The sequence below is a fragment of the Bos grunniens genome, chromosome 9 (genome assembly GCF_055505025.1).
Source record: "Bos grunniens cultivar Pamir isolate PY7600 chromosome 9, Bosgru_T2T1.0, whole genome shotgun sequence".
In the NCBI taxonomy this organism is placed as follows: domain Eukaryota; kingdom Metazoa; phylum Chordata; class Mammalia; order Artiodactyla; family Bovidae; genus Bos; species Bos grunniens.
In genome coordinates, this window is record NC_141173.1 from 92,513,136 (window position 1) to 92,530,224 (window position 17,089).

General features: G+C 45.2%; 1 protein-coding gene across 12 annotated transcripts in view; it reads left to right on the top strand.

The window, feature by feature from the left end:
• The window catches only part of SCAF8 (SR-related CTD associated factor 8), a 216,893-nt gene that overhangs the window by 149,330 nt on the left and 50,474 nt on the right, over window positions 1–17,089 (top strand). For 3 of the 12 annotated variants that reach the window (XM_086318475.1, XM_086318486.1, XM_086318488.1), the window contains one exon: window positions 330–6,885. The exons of the other annotated variants lie outside the window; for them this stretch is intronic. Coding sequence is in view for 2 of the 3 variants with exons in the window: in XM_086318486.1 (XP_086174612.1) it covers window positions 330–436 (107 nt within the window). In the remaining variant the exon portion in view is untranslated. The remainder of the gene's footprint in view (window positions 1–329; window positions 6,886–17,089) is intronic. 12 annotated transcript variants of the gene reach the window in all.

The following is a 17,089-nucleotide window of genomic DNA, read 5'->3' on the forward strand; positions in this document are numbered from 1 at the left end:
TCTTAGTCTACATGTGACGAAACTAAGGCCCAGCAAATTTAGGTGACCTTAGTTACTGGCAGAATCACGTCTGGAGCTTGGGCAAGCTGACCTCCGAGACAGGGTCTCTCCTAAACCATTCCCCTACGAGGAGAGAGCTGAACACCCTAGTTCTTCCTGCTCCACTGGAGAAAGACATGGCATTTTAGAGCACAGAAATTCATCAAACATTGAACCATGGGCTGTTTTATTCACTCCATCTCTTCTTTAGGAATTATCTTGGGAAAAAAAAATAGAAAAAGTTATTCCGTTGACCAGTGATGACCAGTTATTGTTCCTTCTGTCAACAGGCAAGATGATGAATGAAGTTCTGGCAGCTTCCAGTGTCCCAGGCCTTGTAGACATAAGTGAGACGTGCTTCAAAGTTCCCATGTGCACCACATCGGATCTTGTTTAAGGAAGCGTTAAAAGGAACCCACCGTTACTATTGAAGGCTCTGTGCTCTCAGACATTGTTTCTGATTGAATCCAGAGGTTGCAAGCATGCCTCCCTGTATTACCTGTTGGAGCAGGTTTAATTTTATAAATTTTAAACACAAACTCTATGAGTTTCTAGTCCATAATTGTTCTTTTTGAGGATCCACTCAGATGAACAGTATTGCATCTGTAAGAGATATGCACTTCCACAGGACCAGAATTTTTTGTGTTTTTTTGTTTTTTTTGGAATATAAATGGCAACAAACTCCAACTGTAGCATCATCCCGTACCAGTGATGAGAAGGACAGATTGCAAGGAAACTGTTCAGGGAGATAATGTCATGTTGTGTTGGAACTACAGATTACTGGAACCATAGCTGTAGTAAACTAAGGCTTTTTTGCTTAAACACAACGTGCAAAAACTGTGGTTCTTGACTGGTGGCTTTCATCCATCGTTATGAGTCATCTCTTTGGACACGCAAACGTTGAACTCTTCAGTTTTTATTAAAAAGGAAAAGAGATGCAGTTTGAGAAAATCCAGGTTCAATGTAGTCTTCCAGGTATCTCACCCCAGCTTTTGTGTCCTGATCTTACGAACAGCAGGTACCTGGTGGTAGGGGAGAAGCCTAGGGAGAGAGGAGGGAAGGGAGTCATCCCATTGTATCATAAACATACTTTATAAGTACGTTTTTTAATCACTTCTTATTCAGGCAGAGATTATAAAAATTTGTTGCAAGTATTCAGACCAGGTTCTGGGTTTTGGAAATTATCAGTGTTCACAATACCTGCAAGGGGTGGGGGGTTGAAAAAAAAAACCCACAAACTCGAATATGAACACTCTTTACACTTAAAAGAATATTTTTATCATTCTTTTATTTGTTTTGGCTCTGTCACGAATTAAAGTGCTTGGAATGCTGTATCTGTGGTCTCTTGACATTTAATCAATGAGAACCTAACACTTTCACAGTATGCTGTCGCTTTGGACATTCATAATAAAAATTGAAACGGATTTTGGTCGGTAGTCGTTTATTTTGCTCTGTAGCTTAGTACCTCTTCCGTGGTTCGTCTCTGCCTGTCATCCGAGCGCTTTGTGTGGCCGCATACCTTGACATAGATACACGTACATAGTAAGGCTTTCAGTCCATCAAATCACTGTTCTCTGTATTTTGACAATCACTCTCTTTGTTGAAAGGCTGGGATATTTTTGAATGCTAAGTTAGATTATGCATTCTACAACACAGATTAAAGGTAATTCTTGAGGACTCTTAGCTTTCTGCAGTTTCTGATTATACCACATTTTCTATTAAATGCATTATAATATATTTTGATATTTTCTGTTAAATAAGTAGGTGATTGGAGAAGGCTGTGGGCAATCCAGCTATGAGCTTTTCAGTCACATCTTGTTGGTTTGGCTCTGCCCCATGTGTTGTGTGTTAGAGTATATTTTTATGTATTCCATAATATTATAGTAAATTAAGAAACTCCAGTGAAACCCACACACGTGAGCCTGCGTAGAAGACTCAGACCTTGCCTGGCACTTTCACGGCATTTGATATGGAAATAAGAAGAAAAGGTCCCTTTCCTTTTTCTCTTTTGTAACTAAACCTGCAGGTGGCAGATACGCCATTCATCTGTCTCCCACCTGCCATCACCCCCCCAGAAAGGAACAGCAAGGGTTGGGAGATAAACGTGGACGTTCGAGTGCATATTTGAGCGAATGACGTTGGGACTCTTCAGTTAGGGGAAGGGAAACCTAACAGGAGGTTCTGGGTTCTTTGCAGTGGGTGGGTGGCAGGAGAAGGAGTGAAATAGTGAACCAGCTTAAAAATAGGATCATTCCTTTAGACTGAGTTTTGTACAGTGTTCTCACTTAGCTGGGGGTGCATTTCCGTGATCAGGCGTCCATCCAGGACCCAGCTGTTACAAGAGTCGTCTTTTCTAAAGTCCCAAGACACTATAATAAGGTCAGAGGTTGATGCTTTTGTTCCATGGATGAATTCCCTTTTCCGAAGCCTCTACTACCCTCTCTCTTCTGAGCATCTGGACCTGCATCTCTCTTTGTGAATCAGCGTGAATATTTACCAGTCCACACTGCATCCCTACCTTCAGTCAGCAGCAAAGGGAAGCTTTCAAAAGTCACTATTCTCTAGGGACCTAAGACATTTTGAGCTGGTTTTAAAGACAGTATTAGGTGACTTTGACAAACTGAAGCTATTCTGTATTTACACGATTAGAAAGAATCCTTGATGTGGGTTGTTTAGTTTTATCAGTAGATGCTGGATTCTCATGTGAATTCTAATACTCTCGTTCAGATGAGACGGGTGGTCTTAAGCAATGTCTTTGTGGTTAATAAATTCTTCAGAAAGAGGAAAAAAAAAACCCTAAACGTCTGTTTCAGAATGGTTCCCTGCATGGGAATTACACATAGATGATTACTTATTTTCAAAGCAATCTGTGTTTTAAATGATTGAAGAACACAAGTAGTTAAGAAAGCAGTTGAGTTTGATGCTTTAGAAGAAAGCCTCTTTCTGGTCATTTTTAGTGATTTTTCCTAAATCTGCTATTTCTACATCCATTTGTTAAAATTGGGGAATATTCCACACTATTGTGGATGGCATCAAATCACATCATTTTTACGGCTGGAGTTTCCATCGGGGGACCGCTTCACTATGACCAGGAGAGGAGCCTGGTGCATTGTTTAGACTGGGCATATTTATTGTTTTATAGATTCTCACTGCACCTTCTGGTGTCTAGAAATGTTATGTTTACTTCTTTTATTTCTTCTGAGGTATACATCTCTTTCAAACATTTTTAAAAATACCATAGCAAATGAGTCTACCTGTGGGCTATCAGGAAATAAAATGAGGGACTTCCCTAAAGGTCCAATGATTAGGACTCTGAGCTTTCACTTCAAGGGCGCAGGTTCAATCCCTGGTTAGAGAACTAGACCCTCCAAACTGCACAGTGCAGTCAAAAAAAAATGAAGCTTATTTTCACGTTCTGGTGTTACTGAAAAAATTAATTATGTATTTTTTAATCCAAACATATACAAATCAAATATAAACGGTTTAGGAAAGAAAATTGTAAACTAGAAAATATATATATACACATTTAATTATCTAAACTGTTTATATACAGGCCCAAGTATAATAGTATATTTTCTAAAAAGATAATATGAATACAAATTTTTAAATCCACTGTACAATCCACAATCTAGAAGTAAATGTGGCTGAGTCTAACAGCTTGTGTGGCTGGGAAAGAAATTGATACGCCTTTTAGAATTTTGCTTGGATAATCATGTGTGGGAAGATTATTACTGAGTAGAAGCAATTGCCATTCCAAAGATTTTTAAAAAATTGTATGAAGACTGAGCCAAATTCTTATTTTATATCATCTTAAAGGATCCTTCCTGAAGAGTTGCATTAATATTTAAAAGTCTCCCACAAAATATCAAGCAAATGAAAAGCCCCAGCAAACAAGACAGTCAGTGGTGGGCACCTCCCTCCTTCCCACCACATCATTCCTGCCCTTCCATTACAGACAGGAAAAAGAAATAAGCTAAGAAGGAAGAGGAAGTCATTTTCACCAGAAAATATCCATGTTACCCAGAGTTTTGCTGTGCCTGTGTAGATGTAAGCATGTGTACACACTTCACGGGCCTGGAGGCCAGGGCAGAGAGAACTGGATTCATCTAGACCACAGAGAAGTTAAACTTGCCAAGAGGAGGCCTGGCTGGGCAAGTTCAGGAGGCCCTGGGCAAGGAGACAAGCTAGGGTCCTGCCACGAGAGCTGGTGGGGAGACGTCTCCCCAGAAAACGACCAGCAGCTCCAGAGATGGAGGCCCCCACTTGTGTGCTTCGGCCAAACTGCAGCTGAAGCCCTACCTCCTTCACACTGTCTGACTCCAACTAAGTTGGCTTTTTACTAGAATGTTAGACATGTGTGCCTGCTTAGTTGCTCAGTCATGCCCAACTCGTTTGCAACCCCATGAACAGTAGCCCACCACGTTCCTCTGTCCATGGGATTTCCCAGGCAAGAATACTGGAGCAGGTTGCCATTTCCTTCTCCAGGGGATCTTCCTGACCCAGAGATCGAACCTTAAAAGGATATTTTTATTTGCCAACATCTCCTGCATTGGCAGGCAGATTCTTCACCACTGAGCCACCTGGGAAGCCCAGAATGTTATACATTTGTCTCCAAATACGAATACTCCTTTGTGATCCAATGTGTATTTATTCAGTGCTCACAGAACTGATTAGTGATCAGAGGTGAAGGGATGAATGAAAATGACGCTTCTGCCCATCACTCAGATCTGCCAGTTAGGAAGGCAGGCAGGTGTGCATTGTCTTTTAAACAGAAGCTGAATGAAAAAGAGGCCCACGTGGGTGGGTTTCAGCCAAGAGTTTCCCTAAAAATGACCACTTTTTTTGTTAGCTCAACTTTGCACTGAAGAAGAAAGAAAACAGTTCTTACAATTTATCTTTTGCTGTTTTCTAGCCAGTGATAAGCTTATTGTTTATTTGGTTTTGAGAATCTTGGGTTTATATTTGCTTATAACAGTGAGCCATGCCTAGTCAGAAATATACTGTTTCTAAGGACTTACCTGATTTCTGTGGCCTGGCAGCAATGTTTGACGTTTTGGTTTGAGATTGAGATTTCACAAATAGGTTCTCCAGCTGGAGACTCCTCACAGCAGATCCTAAACACGATCATTCTTTTTTAAAATCCCTAAACTTCAGCAAAGAAAAGTGACACCATCCACGGATGCAGTCATTAAATTTGACCCAAGAAGTGGCAGGTTTCAGCTGTCAGTAGACGGGGCGAAAAACTCAAACTACTCTCAGTGACTTTGGCTTTACAAAGTGACAGAACTGACTATGCAAAATGACCTTGAGAAAGTATACATAGAGCACGAGAAGCTGTTTCTGCATTCAAATTCAGAGTTTCTTGAGAGATCTCTCTTATTTCCAAAATATATGTATATTTCATGAAAGGAGGACAGACTATAATGAGAGGGTGGGTGGAGTACGTGGATTCTTCACCCACGTCTTCCCTGGAGGGGGTTTGATCTCCCTGGGCCATCTGAGCTGTACACAAACAACACGCCTGGCCTTCCCGGGTCCTTGTCACCGTCAACAGACACACGGAAGTAAGTTGACTCACAGTTCTCAGTCCAGTGAGAGCATGCTTAAGAAGACGTTGTTATTAAATACAAAAGAGGAAAACAAAACCAATAGCCAATCAGTGAATTGTGGATGCCATCCATCATTAGCTCACGTCTTTATCTGAGGCAGGAAAGTGAAAGTGTTAGTCACTCAGTCATCTCCGACTTTTTGTGACCCCAGGGACTGTAGCCCACCAGGTGCCGTCTGCCGCCCTCTTCTCTGTTTACAGTCCGACTAAAATTCCACAGGATGCTTAACTGGGCCATCAAAATTTTCAAACTGAGGTTCTGCAAGATGGTATCACAATAAGCTCTCATTTCCTAGCATAGTAGGGTATTGAGGCTTTTCCAATGAACCTCCTGTTTTTAAGGAATTTGAATGTATTTGTTAAATGTGCTGTGCTTAGTTGCTCAGTCATGCCCAACTCTTTGTGACCCCAGAGACTATAGCCTGCCAGGCTTCTCTGTCCGTGGGGATTCTCCATCCAAGAATACTGGAGTGGGTTGCCATGCCCTCCTCCAGGGGATCTTACTGACTCAGGGATGGAACTCGGGTCTCCTTCACACATATGCCCTACTGGCTATAACCCTACTGTCTTTGCTGATGCAAATGGCCAGCAGAGGGCTCACCTTACCAGTGATGCCAGCCACAGAGCCTGGTATACAGCTTCTAACATAAATAGAAAATAACAAAACAGTCACTCCCCTAAAAGCAAAAAGGAACCCCCCTTTAAAAGAAGAGTTTTACTTAGTGCATTTTTGTTCAGCCCTTACACATGGAGTCACTAAACACCAGCATCCCATTGGAGTTAGTTGTGCTTGCATTAAGAAAGCTTCTGCTCTTATCGAATCTCTTCCTTTGCCTGCAGAGAAGATTGTGTGTTTCCTTATCTTGTGTCTCCTCAGCTACTTTCAGTTCAGTCTTCACTTTGCTCCATCTTAGTCGTTGCTTGATTTTCACGTAGCTTATTTGGCACCTGTACTGGCAAGCCGAAGGTGCCCCCAGATGCTAACATGGCAGTTCCCAAACGTGTCTGCACTTTACAATCACCTGGGGGGCTTAAAAAAATTAGCTGAGGCCCGCAGCCATTCCTGAGATCTGATTTGTAGGGTGTGCCCTGGGCACTGGGAGTTTTAAAAAAGATCCCCAGGGGTTCCTACTGTGCAGACACGTTTGGGAACTGCTGGGCTACAGGGAAGGAAGGAAAGGACTGGTGAGCCGGAGCCTGAATCCGAGCCCTGACTCCTGTCTGTTGTGCGAGCTGGGGTAAGTTACCTAACCTCGCCCAGCCCTGACTTCCTTGTCTGCAGAGTGGAGATAATCATGCTGGTGATTTTCTCATCTGTGTAGTGAAAATATCATGTACGTTACACCATCAGTGACAACGCGCATGATGTGTCTGGCACAGGAAATAGTAGCTGGCGTCATCTCTCCCAAGGGTAAAATAACGTTTAGTCCACTTCAAAGACAGTGAAACGCCCTGTGGATGATTAAGTGAGGTTGGCTTTATGAAAGTGAGAATAGGTAGGGTGACAGGCTCGCTGCCCTCACACTTGCCTTTTTTTTTTTTTTAACCCCCCACCACCCACAATTGAATTGTTCATCTGTTGCTAGCTTGTTGGAAAGAATGATGCAACCTTATACTCAGAGATAAGGCCATTGTGTTTGTCTGTTTTCCCAGGATGGGGTGAGTCTCCCTAGAGTTTTGTGACTAGGATCTGCCCGGCAGATCAATCTGAGAAAAACTGGGAAGTGAATGTTTTTGGAAAGGCCAGCTGGACTCCCTGGGTTGGGTGGGCACATTCACTGATTAGAGCTGGCCCCGACGTGGTGGGAAGTAAGGGGGTGGGTCTGTCATTATGTCCCCACACCGTGCCTGTCAGCTCCTTGGTCCTCAGCGAGTTAGAGTCTAACCCCTGATTGTAATTTTTAATCTAAGAACTCTCTTCCACTCCTTCAATCTTTATTCACTTCTTTTTTGTTTTGCCTTCATCTCAAGAAAACAAAAATTAACTTCACAGAGAAAGTAAAGATCAATCATGTGAATGTATGGCAAAAACCACTACAATACTGTAATTAGCCTCCAATTAAAATAAATAATTTACAAAAAAAAAAGAAAAGAACCACAAACACAATGCCTATTGAGATGAACGTGGTTCCTGCATGCAGACCCCAGGGGCCGGAATGGGGCGGGGAGAGAAAGACTGTCTTATTTTGCCAGGTGGCCCTGGGGAGGTGGTCTTTGTGGAGGGAAGGGGAGGTGAGTGGTGTGCATTCCCCCGAGATAAAAATCAGAGGAAGATCGAATGTCAGAGCCCAAAGGAGCCTGAACAATCATCTGAACCCCAGGGGTCCCTAACTGGGAGCAGTCTGAAAGTATACCGGCATCATAGGCAGATGGAAATGTGTCTTTGATGGGGGCCATGGCTTTTCAGCAGATTTGCAAAGAGCTTGGTAACCCTCCAGTGTGAACCAATTTTACTAATAGGGGAATGGAAACAAAGAAAGCTGTTCAAAGCTCCCAGGCCATCACAGTGGGCACAGACTGGCCCATGGACACAGGTGGCCATCCTTCTCCCCCAGCTCCGTTCCCAGGTTTCACAGCAGGTTTTAAGCATCATTGGTGGGGGGCGGGGGGTGTGCATGTTGTGGGGGGAATGTTTTAGCCACAGGTTCTGCTTGTTCCCCATTTAGTACAGCCCGAGCCAGCACCAATGTGATACACAATGAGGTTCCCACTTTCCTGTAACCAGGGACGTTGTGTCCCAAAGGCACTTAAGGAAGAAGTCAGGGCTGCTGGAGCTGCTGAAAGCCCCTATCGTTTTAACCTGCAGGAAAAGATTCGGTCTGGCTCAGAGTTTTAGCAGAAATCAGGCCTAAAGGAATTCAGCCCACAAATTGGGGGAAGTAGGTGTCTTGGTCTGTCCGGCTCCTGTGGATAAAATAATACCATCGACTAGGGGATTCTAAACAACAGAAATGTATTTCTAACCGTTCAGGAGGCTGGGGAGTCTTAAGATCAAGGTGGTGGCAGGTTTGGTGTCTGATCAGGGTCATCTCGCTGAGCTCTCATGTGGGAAAAGGGAGAAGGCAGCTCTCTCGGGTTTCTTGTTCATTTGTAAGGGCTCCACGCTCACAACCTCATCACCCCCCAAAGGGCCTCCATCACAATGGGGATTAGGTTTGTTTTTTAAAATGCCAATATCATTTTAATAGACATAAAGGTGAATTTATTTTTTTAATTATTTTTAATTGGAAGATGTGTGTTAGTCACTCAGTCCAACTCTTTGCAACCCCATGGACTGTAGTCTGTCTGGCTCTCCTGTCCATGGAATTCCCCAGGCAGGAATACTGGAGGGGGTTGTCATTCCCTTCTCCAGGGGATCTTTCTGACCCAGGGATCAAACCTGCATCTTCTGCATTGCAGGCAGATTCTTTACCGCCTGAGCTACCAGGGAAGCCCCAGTTGGAAGATCATTGCTTTATAGTGTTATGTTGGTTTCTGCCATACATCAACGTGGCTCAACCGTAGGTATGTCTCCTCCCTCTTAAACCTCCCTCCTGCCTCCCACCCCATCCCACCCCTCCAGGTTTTCACAGAGCACCGGGTTTAAGCTCCCTGTGTCATACAGCAAATTCCCACCCACTATTAATATAATCTATTAACATATAATTGATGTGATATAAAAATGTATATAATATCTATTTTACGTATGGTAATGTGTATGTTTCAATGCTACCCTCTCAATTCGCCCACCCTCTCCTTCCCCCCCATATATTAATGCACTTATATGGTATCTAGGAAGACGGCACTGATGAACCTGTCTGCAGGGCTTAGGTCTGTAATTTATGTATTTGGGGGATCCAAACGCGTGGTCAATCACAGTAGGCAAAGACCTATAAGAAAAGGGTGTTTTGTGTTTCCTTTTTCCTTCTTTCTGTAGTTTCACGAGGGCTCCTTAGTCACACAGGTTTGGCAGGATGGAGCCGTCTGACACCTCTCTGTGGGGTTCTGTTAGACCAGATACCAGCAGGACTACCCGGTTATAGTAAGACTGTGGTTAGAGAGGAAATGTGAGCACACCGTCAGTACTCCCTTCTTGTGGTCGGAGCTGTAGGTGGGAGGATTTCATGGGATCCAGAGAGTGCCTTGTGGGAAAGGCTTTGAGGGGACCCTGTGCCCCCCAGGAGAGAGTACAGCCTAGTGGTCAGCAATGCAGGCTCCGAAGTCGATTTTGCGGAGGTTGTAAATCCCAGCTCCCACACGCACTCGTGTTTAACTTCATCTTCCTGTGGGCCCTCGCCTGTCTGTCAAATGGGAACAACTGTGCCTAACTTAACGGGACTATTTTGAGGACGAAATGGGAAAATGATTGAAAGTGGATTCTGGGTCTGACAGATCCCATCTGTTTATTCTGTTGAATGTATTCTGCATTGTAAGATTATATTGTCACTTTCAAATTATCTTGAAAACGAATACTTCTAACTACACGAGGAAGGAAATCAGGTCTGATCATTCAAGTTCCAAGTTGATGATGAAAATAGGAGACTCTTGAATGACCGCCTCCTATTTTACCTCTTATATCAGCTGCTGTGTCATATGATTGACCTCAAACTTCTTTTTCTTTCTTTTTAATATATGTATTTATTTGGCTACACTGGTTCTTAGATGCGGCATGTGGGATCAAGGTCCCCAATCAGGGATCAAACGCAAGGCCCCTGCACTGGGAGCATGGGGTCTTAGCCACTGGACCACCAGGGAAGTCCCTCAAACTTTTCCTGATTTGTTTTTTATTTTCTCAAGTCAAGAAAGAATATATGCTTGTTATAAATTATTCTAACCAGTGCAGGAGCTTATAGACTAGTCCATATTTTTCTAAAACAGCTACTCATAAACTTTCTAGGTAGACTGGTCTGGCCCAGCCCTCCGTGTGGAAAAGCCTAGAAAATATCCTTGATGTGCATCGTTTTTACACGTGCCTCCTGATCTAGCCGCATATCATGGTTTCCTTGTGACACATGTTTGAGGAGTTTTGCGCTCCAGGAAATAGTGTATCAACAGGATTACTTCCTGCTTTAGAACGTGTCATAGCCGCTCCAGCTGTGTTGAGCACAGGAAGCGGACTTTGACGGGAAAGGAAGACCTGTGCCCCAGTCGGGATGTGGAAGGAAGGAGCGGGGAGATGCAGAAAGCTCTGGGGCGTGGAGAGTTCTCATGGAGGCAGAGAATTTTGTGTTAGGTCGCTGGAGACAGTAGGAGCTGACTGGGAATGTGGTGGTGGGGACCGAGGCCAGGCTATCCCCAGAGAGGGCTGGGCTGCTCCTAGCACGACCTGAGCCTTGTACAGATACAGAGGGAGCCCCATTGCCTTGAGGATACACAGCACAGTGAGAGGAACCAGAGCTGGATTTCAGTCCTTGCTCACCCGGCACAAGTGCTCTTGTGCAGTGTGCAACGTGAGCAACTGTGCTCAGCAGCCCCAGGAGAGATGCGCGAATTCAGTCATTTCCACCCCCACCCCCCTAGTCAGGGAGAACAAGGGTAACCCTGAGGATCAGGATCCTGTTCGCTTAGGCCCAGGTTGTGGAAAGGATGTGGGAGGGTGGAGAAGGTGCTGGAAAGATGGAGAGGTTGTGGATCTTCCTGTCCAGAATCTGGAGAGCATCCCCTTCAAGCTTCTCCAGGGCTCTATGGACATTCATAGCCTCTGTCCCCGCCTTCCCAGCTGCCCTCGCACATTCTTTGTACGTCCAGGCCCTCCTCCCCTCCTCATTCGAAGTCCCCTCACTCCCTGAGCCCTGGGATCTTGATCTTGGCTGTGAATGGCCACAGAGTGACCTTCCACAGGTTGGGGCGGGAGAGGCTTGTCTGGAGCCCAGCAGAGGGAACACCGGTCTCAGCTTCCTGATGCCCAGCCTTGTGTTGGGGGCCCTCTGGGATGTTACGAGTAAATGAAGACAAGGAGCAGAGTTTGGGTCCCCGCCCCGCCCAGAGCAGCCTTCTCAGCCTCTGGTTCGGGGTACACCAGCTGTCAGTTTCCCAGGCTGCCTCTGTCTTTGATGCCTGCCTCCTCTTATGTGTCATCTCCCCTCTGTCTCTTATGAGGACTCTCGTCTTTAGATATAAAGCCCACCCAGATAATCCAGAATGATCCTATCTAGAAACCCTTAGCTTCCCTACAGCTGCAAAAACCCTTTTTGAAAATATGATCCCATTCAAGGGTTTCAGAGGTTAGGACATGGATGTATCTTTTGGGAGCTACCATTCAACCCATAGCAACCATGATCCCAAGCCTGCCTTTGGTCCTGATGTATTTCTTGTATTTTCCTTAGGTCGGCCACTGCCTTGACCCCTGCACTAGGTAGAATATGAAGTATTCTAGAATATCGCTTGAACGGTGCTAGGACACATTGACTGTGGAATAGAATTCCATAGAAGGGGAGGGTCTAAGCTCAGGCCCAAGAAGTTGGTTTAAGGAAAACCTTAAATTTCTTGTTTTCCATCCTGGTTCCTAATCCAGACGACCTCCGTCTCTTACCTGAGTTACTACAGTACCTTCCTAACAGGCTTCCTGCCTCCAGCTTTGCCTCCTTCAATTTCCCTCCACACCACCGTCAAAGTAGTTATCCTTCCAAAATGTAAGTCTGACTGTGCAAAGACACACACATCACACACGGAGACAACCCGCATGCCCGTTCCCATTGCTCGTAAGAATAAAGCCCGGATCCTTGACCTGCCCTGCACTGGCCGCCTTCCATCCCCCGAACCCAACCCCGAGCTTAAGCTGCACTGAGGTTCCCCAGCCTGCGAAGATGCTGTACCCCGGGCGCTGGGTTGAGGCTTGGAGGCTCATATTTTTATTTTGAAGGCTCCCAGCTTGTATCCTATCAAACATTAAAATGCACCCACGTGCCACATTGAATATTTTGGGGTGCAAAAATATTTTAAAGGTTTTCATATTTCAAGTAATTTTGGAAAGGTTGGATTCTGAGTGACTCCTTTGAGTGCATCAGATTTCTCAGTCGTCTTGGGGAGTCTGATCAAGCGAGATCATCTAAACCTGCACGTTGCTTTCCAGATACAGTTGAAGATTTATGACTGCTAGGCCCTAAGGCGGTTGCCAGAGTGCTTTGTTTCATTTGCATTTTATTAAACAGAAAAGTCAACTTGGCAGTTTCCTCGCATATTTGGGGGGACAGTATATTTTTTCAGGCCTCACCCCTTTCTCTAACCCTAGCCTGGCCACCTTCTGCTCCATCTTCAGATCTCGCCTTAAATGTTAGTGCCCTGCAGGGAGCCTTCCTGACCCTCCTTCTGGGTCAGTTCCCCCGTCCCATTGTCTCATAGCATGGAGTCACTTTCCTGCAGAGCACACCTCAGACTTTAATTTCAGGACTATCTGTGTGACCTGCTCTTCAGAGTGTCTTTCTAGCGCCAGACAGACGGTGAGTGCCACAGGTCAAAGGTCATGGCTGGCCTGTCCCCATCCCACCCGGCACCTACCTCGAATGGTGGTGACTCAAAAAAATTGTTAGCGTTCTTTTCCTTACGTGCCCAAACTGTCTGACCACACTCTGAGCATCCCTCTTGACCTTTTGTTACATTAGAAGAGAATCTGACACTATTCATGACCCTCTGGAGCGACTTAAAATGATCCTGTGTATGTGTGCTCAGTCGACTCTGTGACCCCATGGACTGTAGCCTGCCAGGCTCCTCTGTCCATGGGATTCTCCAGGCAAGAATACTGGAGTGGGCTGCCATGCCCTCCTCCATGAGATCTTCCTGCATCTCTTAATGAGGGGTCAAATCCACACTGGCAAGCGGGTTCTTCACCCCTCTCGCCACCTGGGAATCCCCTAAGGGCACACAGCTTGAAAGTTCAAACCAGGGAGACGTGTGATCTAGAGGTTTATTCAGTCTCAACTGTCTGAACATGGACACTTCCGCAGAGAGAGTACACGTCCCTGGTCGTGGCAGATTGGTCACCGTTAGCCTGAACCCCAAGCCCGGGGCTGACTGTCTTACAGAATTCTCGTTCATCCCCATCAGTCATCTCCTGTGAGCAATCCTGAGAGGCAGGGTGTGGAAGGGACGTGCCCTCTACACAGTGACTTGTGAGGCACGAGCTGTGTGCTGTCTGGGGAGGACTTAGCTCTGGACCTGGAGCACGGGAGCCTGTAGACCTTTGCGGCTGTGGTGCCCTTGGGCAGTTCATACGGAGAGCGCCTACATGTCTGTTTAGTCAGGGAGTGCCTGATACTCAGTCCCAAACGCACTGACATCACTTGGTACCTTGGCCTCTGTGTGGCCCAAATACATGCCAAGAGCCTTGGAAAGCCAGTAGAACTTCCTGTTTGTAATCTGGAGTCTAACCCTGTAAAACACGGTTCAGTCATCAGCCAAACTGCTTATTTTAACTGTTTCTAGAGAAAAAGCCAGGCTCTGTAAGTGATGTTACATAACCATGTCATCTCATTGAACGTTGAGAGTTTCACTGAGAGTATCTTCCTGGGGTCCTTCTGGGCCCAGCATGCTGGTCCTCCCCTTATAGAAACTGCTTCCACGTGTTCTCTGCTTCTCACTGATCAAGTTCCTACTAAGAGCTCCACTTGCCGTGTAAGAGAATAAAATGCTGAAATAAGCAAATGATTGCTTGTATTTTAGTCAGGGTTTGTAAGTTTAGATGGTCAAATTTATATACCCTGGTGATGGAAAGTTCTTTTTTATTTTTCAGTATTAAAAAGGCTCTGTATTATGGTGGGGCTATGTAAATAGTCTTTAAAACTATGGCCCTATTAATCTTACAAGTGTTAGTTACAGGTCAAGCAGTGGAAACTGTATAAATGTAAAAACAAACAAACAAAAATCTCCCCACATGTTCCCCTGGAGAGAGTGGTCTTGTTCTGGAGATGTTGGGAAGAGCAGCAGAGAGCTTCTGAAGGCAGGATGAGGTCAGTGATTGAATGTTGCTGTGCAGTTGCTCAGTCGCGTCCAACTCTTTGCGACCCCATGGACTGCAGCACGCCAGGCCTCCCTGTCCATCACCAACTCCCAGAGTTTACTCAAACTCATGTTCATTGAGTTGGTGATGCCATCCAACCATCTCATCCTCTGTGATCCCCTTCTCCTCCCGCCTTCAATCTTTCTCAGCATCAGAGTCTTTTCCAATGAGTCAGTTCTTCCCATCAGATGGCCAAAGTATACGAGTTTCAGCACCAGTCCTTCCAGTGAATATTCAGTGATTGGACAGAGGAACAAGAAGCATTGTGCTGCAGAGGAGAGTGATTATCCTGAAGGCAGAGGACAGGGTGGAGGGGAGTTAGGGATGAGCTGGGCTCTAAGCTGATCTCTGGCTTGCAGGTAGGGGTGGAATGGGATTCCGAGGTAAGGAAACCCAACAGTAAAGGCAGTGAGTAGCTCTCGGGTAGAGGATGGAGTCTGTGCACGGATGTGTTTAATGGGAGCCAATGGTCTGAGCCTGGAGGGTTGGGAACGCTGTACCAGGCAACCCCACATCTGCTCTCTTTGCCTGTAGGGCACATTTTGTTCATTTTAAGGTTTCAACAAATGTATTCACTTATTTAATAAGTCACATCTGTTATGGACCAGATGCTGTCTAGAACCAGAAATACAACAATGTCCAGAACAAAGTCCATGATTTCATAGCTCTTTTAATCTAGTAAAAAGAGATGGGTGACATTAATATAACATCTTGGGTTGTTACACAGAGATGAATTGGGGTAAGGAGGGCAGAATAGAAAGTGGGGGGCATGGCCAACACTTTACGTGTAGTGGTCAAAAGGATATAGGAAGCAAGCTATGGTTGACTAGCTGAAAAAAATTAATGAGAAAATGGGTTAAGTCGGATATTTGACACAATTGAGTCAGTTTCCACGGCTTATGGGTTTCTTTTTCCGTTGCCCCAAGAATATCTTAAACACATCACTGAGAGTTCAACTTTGGAAGAAGGGGAATAGTTATGACTTAAGTGCATTTCTGGGAAGTCTGTTGCTGTCCTGAGTGTTTATAAGTTGTAAGAGTTCTAGCTTTGGAATCACCCGGACCCCCTGGAGGAGGAAATAGCAACCCACTCCAGTATTCTTGCCTGGAGAATCCTATGGACAGAGGAGCCTGGAGGGCCACAGTCCATAGGGTCACAAAGAGTCGGACACGACTGAAGGGATGAATGCAGACATGGTCTCAATTCCGTCTCTGCCACTGACTAGCTCTGTGACCAGGGACATGTGATTTAACCTTCATGAGCCTGTTTCTCTAAAATGGGGATAAATAAGATCCATACATACAAAGCACTCAGCTATGATAAAAGCCATTTCCAATAAATGTTGGTCCGTAACCATGGCAGCAGCTGTCCAGTGAGGGTAGTGCCCAAAGCAGGGGTTGCCTTGTATGTGTTTGTGTCCAGAAGTTACTTATATCCCCGTGGTTGATCTATGGCCCCTTTCCTTGAGCAGCCGGGGGTCCTGATGAGGACAAAATATGAGCCTGACCTTTGCATTCCAACAATGCTCTTGACACACAGTCAAAGCTAAGTAGCCATTTGATGGAGAAGTGAATTATTGACGATAATGTAACCAAGCTGCTGCTGCTGCTGCTAAGTCACTTCAGTCATGTCCAACTCTGTGCGACCCTGTGGACAGCAGCCCTCCAGGCTCCTCTGTCCACAGGATTCTCTAGGCAAGGATACTGGAGTGGGTTGCCATTTCCTTCTCCAAGAAAGGACCACAATGGAGAAAGTTATCTAGTAGGGAAAAATGTCTTATCAAAATCTCAGTAAATGAATTTCTTTTTTATCAACTCTGTTTCCCTAAATTTTTCATCATTGCTTCCAAATGGTTTTTCATCATTGCTTTCAAATGATTTTTTGTCATTGCTTTCAAATGAGTAGCATTTTTAAATGTTACTCTCCTTAATGTAATGAGAGTAACATTAAAAAGAAATAAGAATTAAGGATAATCAGTTTTTTGCTGGGAAGGATCGAAAGGCGGGAGGAGAAGGGGGTGACAGAGGATGAGATGGTTGGATGGCATCATCGACTCAGTGGATGAGTTTGAGTAAGCTTTAGGAGTTGGTGATGGACAGGGAGCCCTGGCGTGCTGCACTCCGTGGGGTCGCAAAGAGTCGGACACGACTGAGCAACTGAACTGAACTGAACTGAGCTCTGGATTTTAGTGGTAAAACATGCCCAGCATATTTGACCAAAATCCACCGTGTGGCAGAAGAAAGAGGCGAAAGACACCCTGCCTCTGTCTGGTTCATGGCCTCAGCCCCCACCTTTGCTGCTGGTCTGGTTGGGAATCTTTGAGGCAGAAGCATCAACCTCAGAGTTTTTAAACAACCACTAAGAGTTTTTAAACTTCCATGTAAAGGGCCCTTTCCTTTGAGATCCTTAGATGAGGGTGGTGTGGGAGCTTCACCTGTCTTATGATGATGACTTTTAAAGCCTCTGGG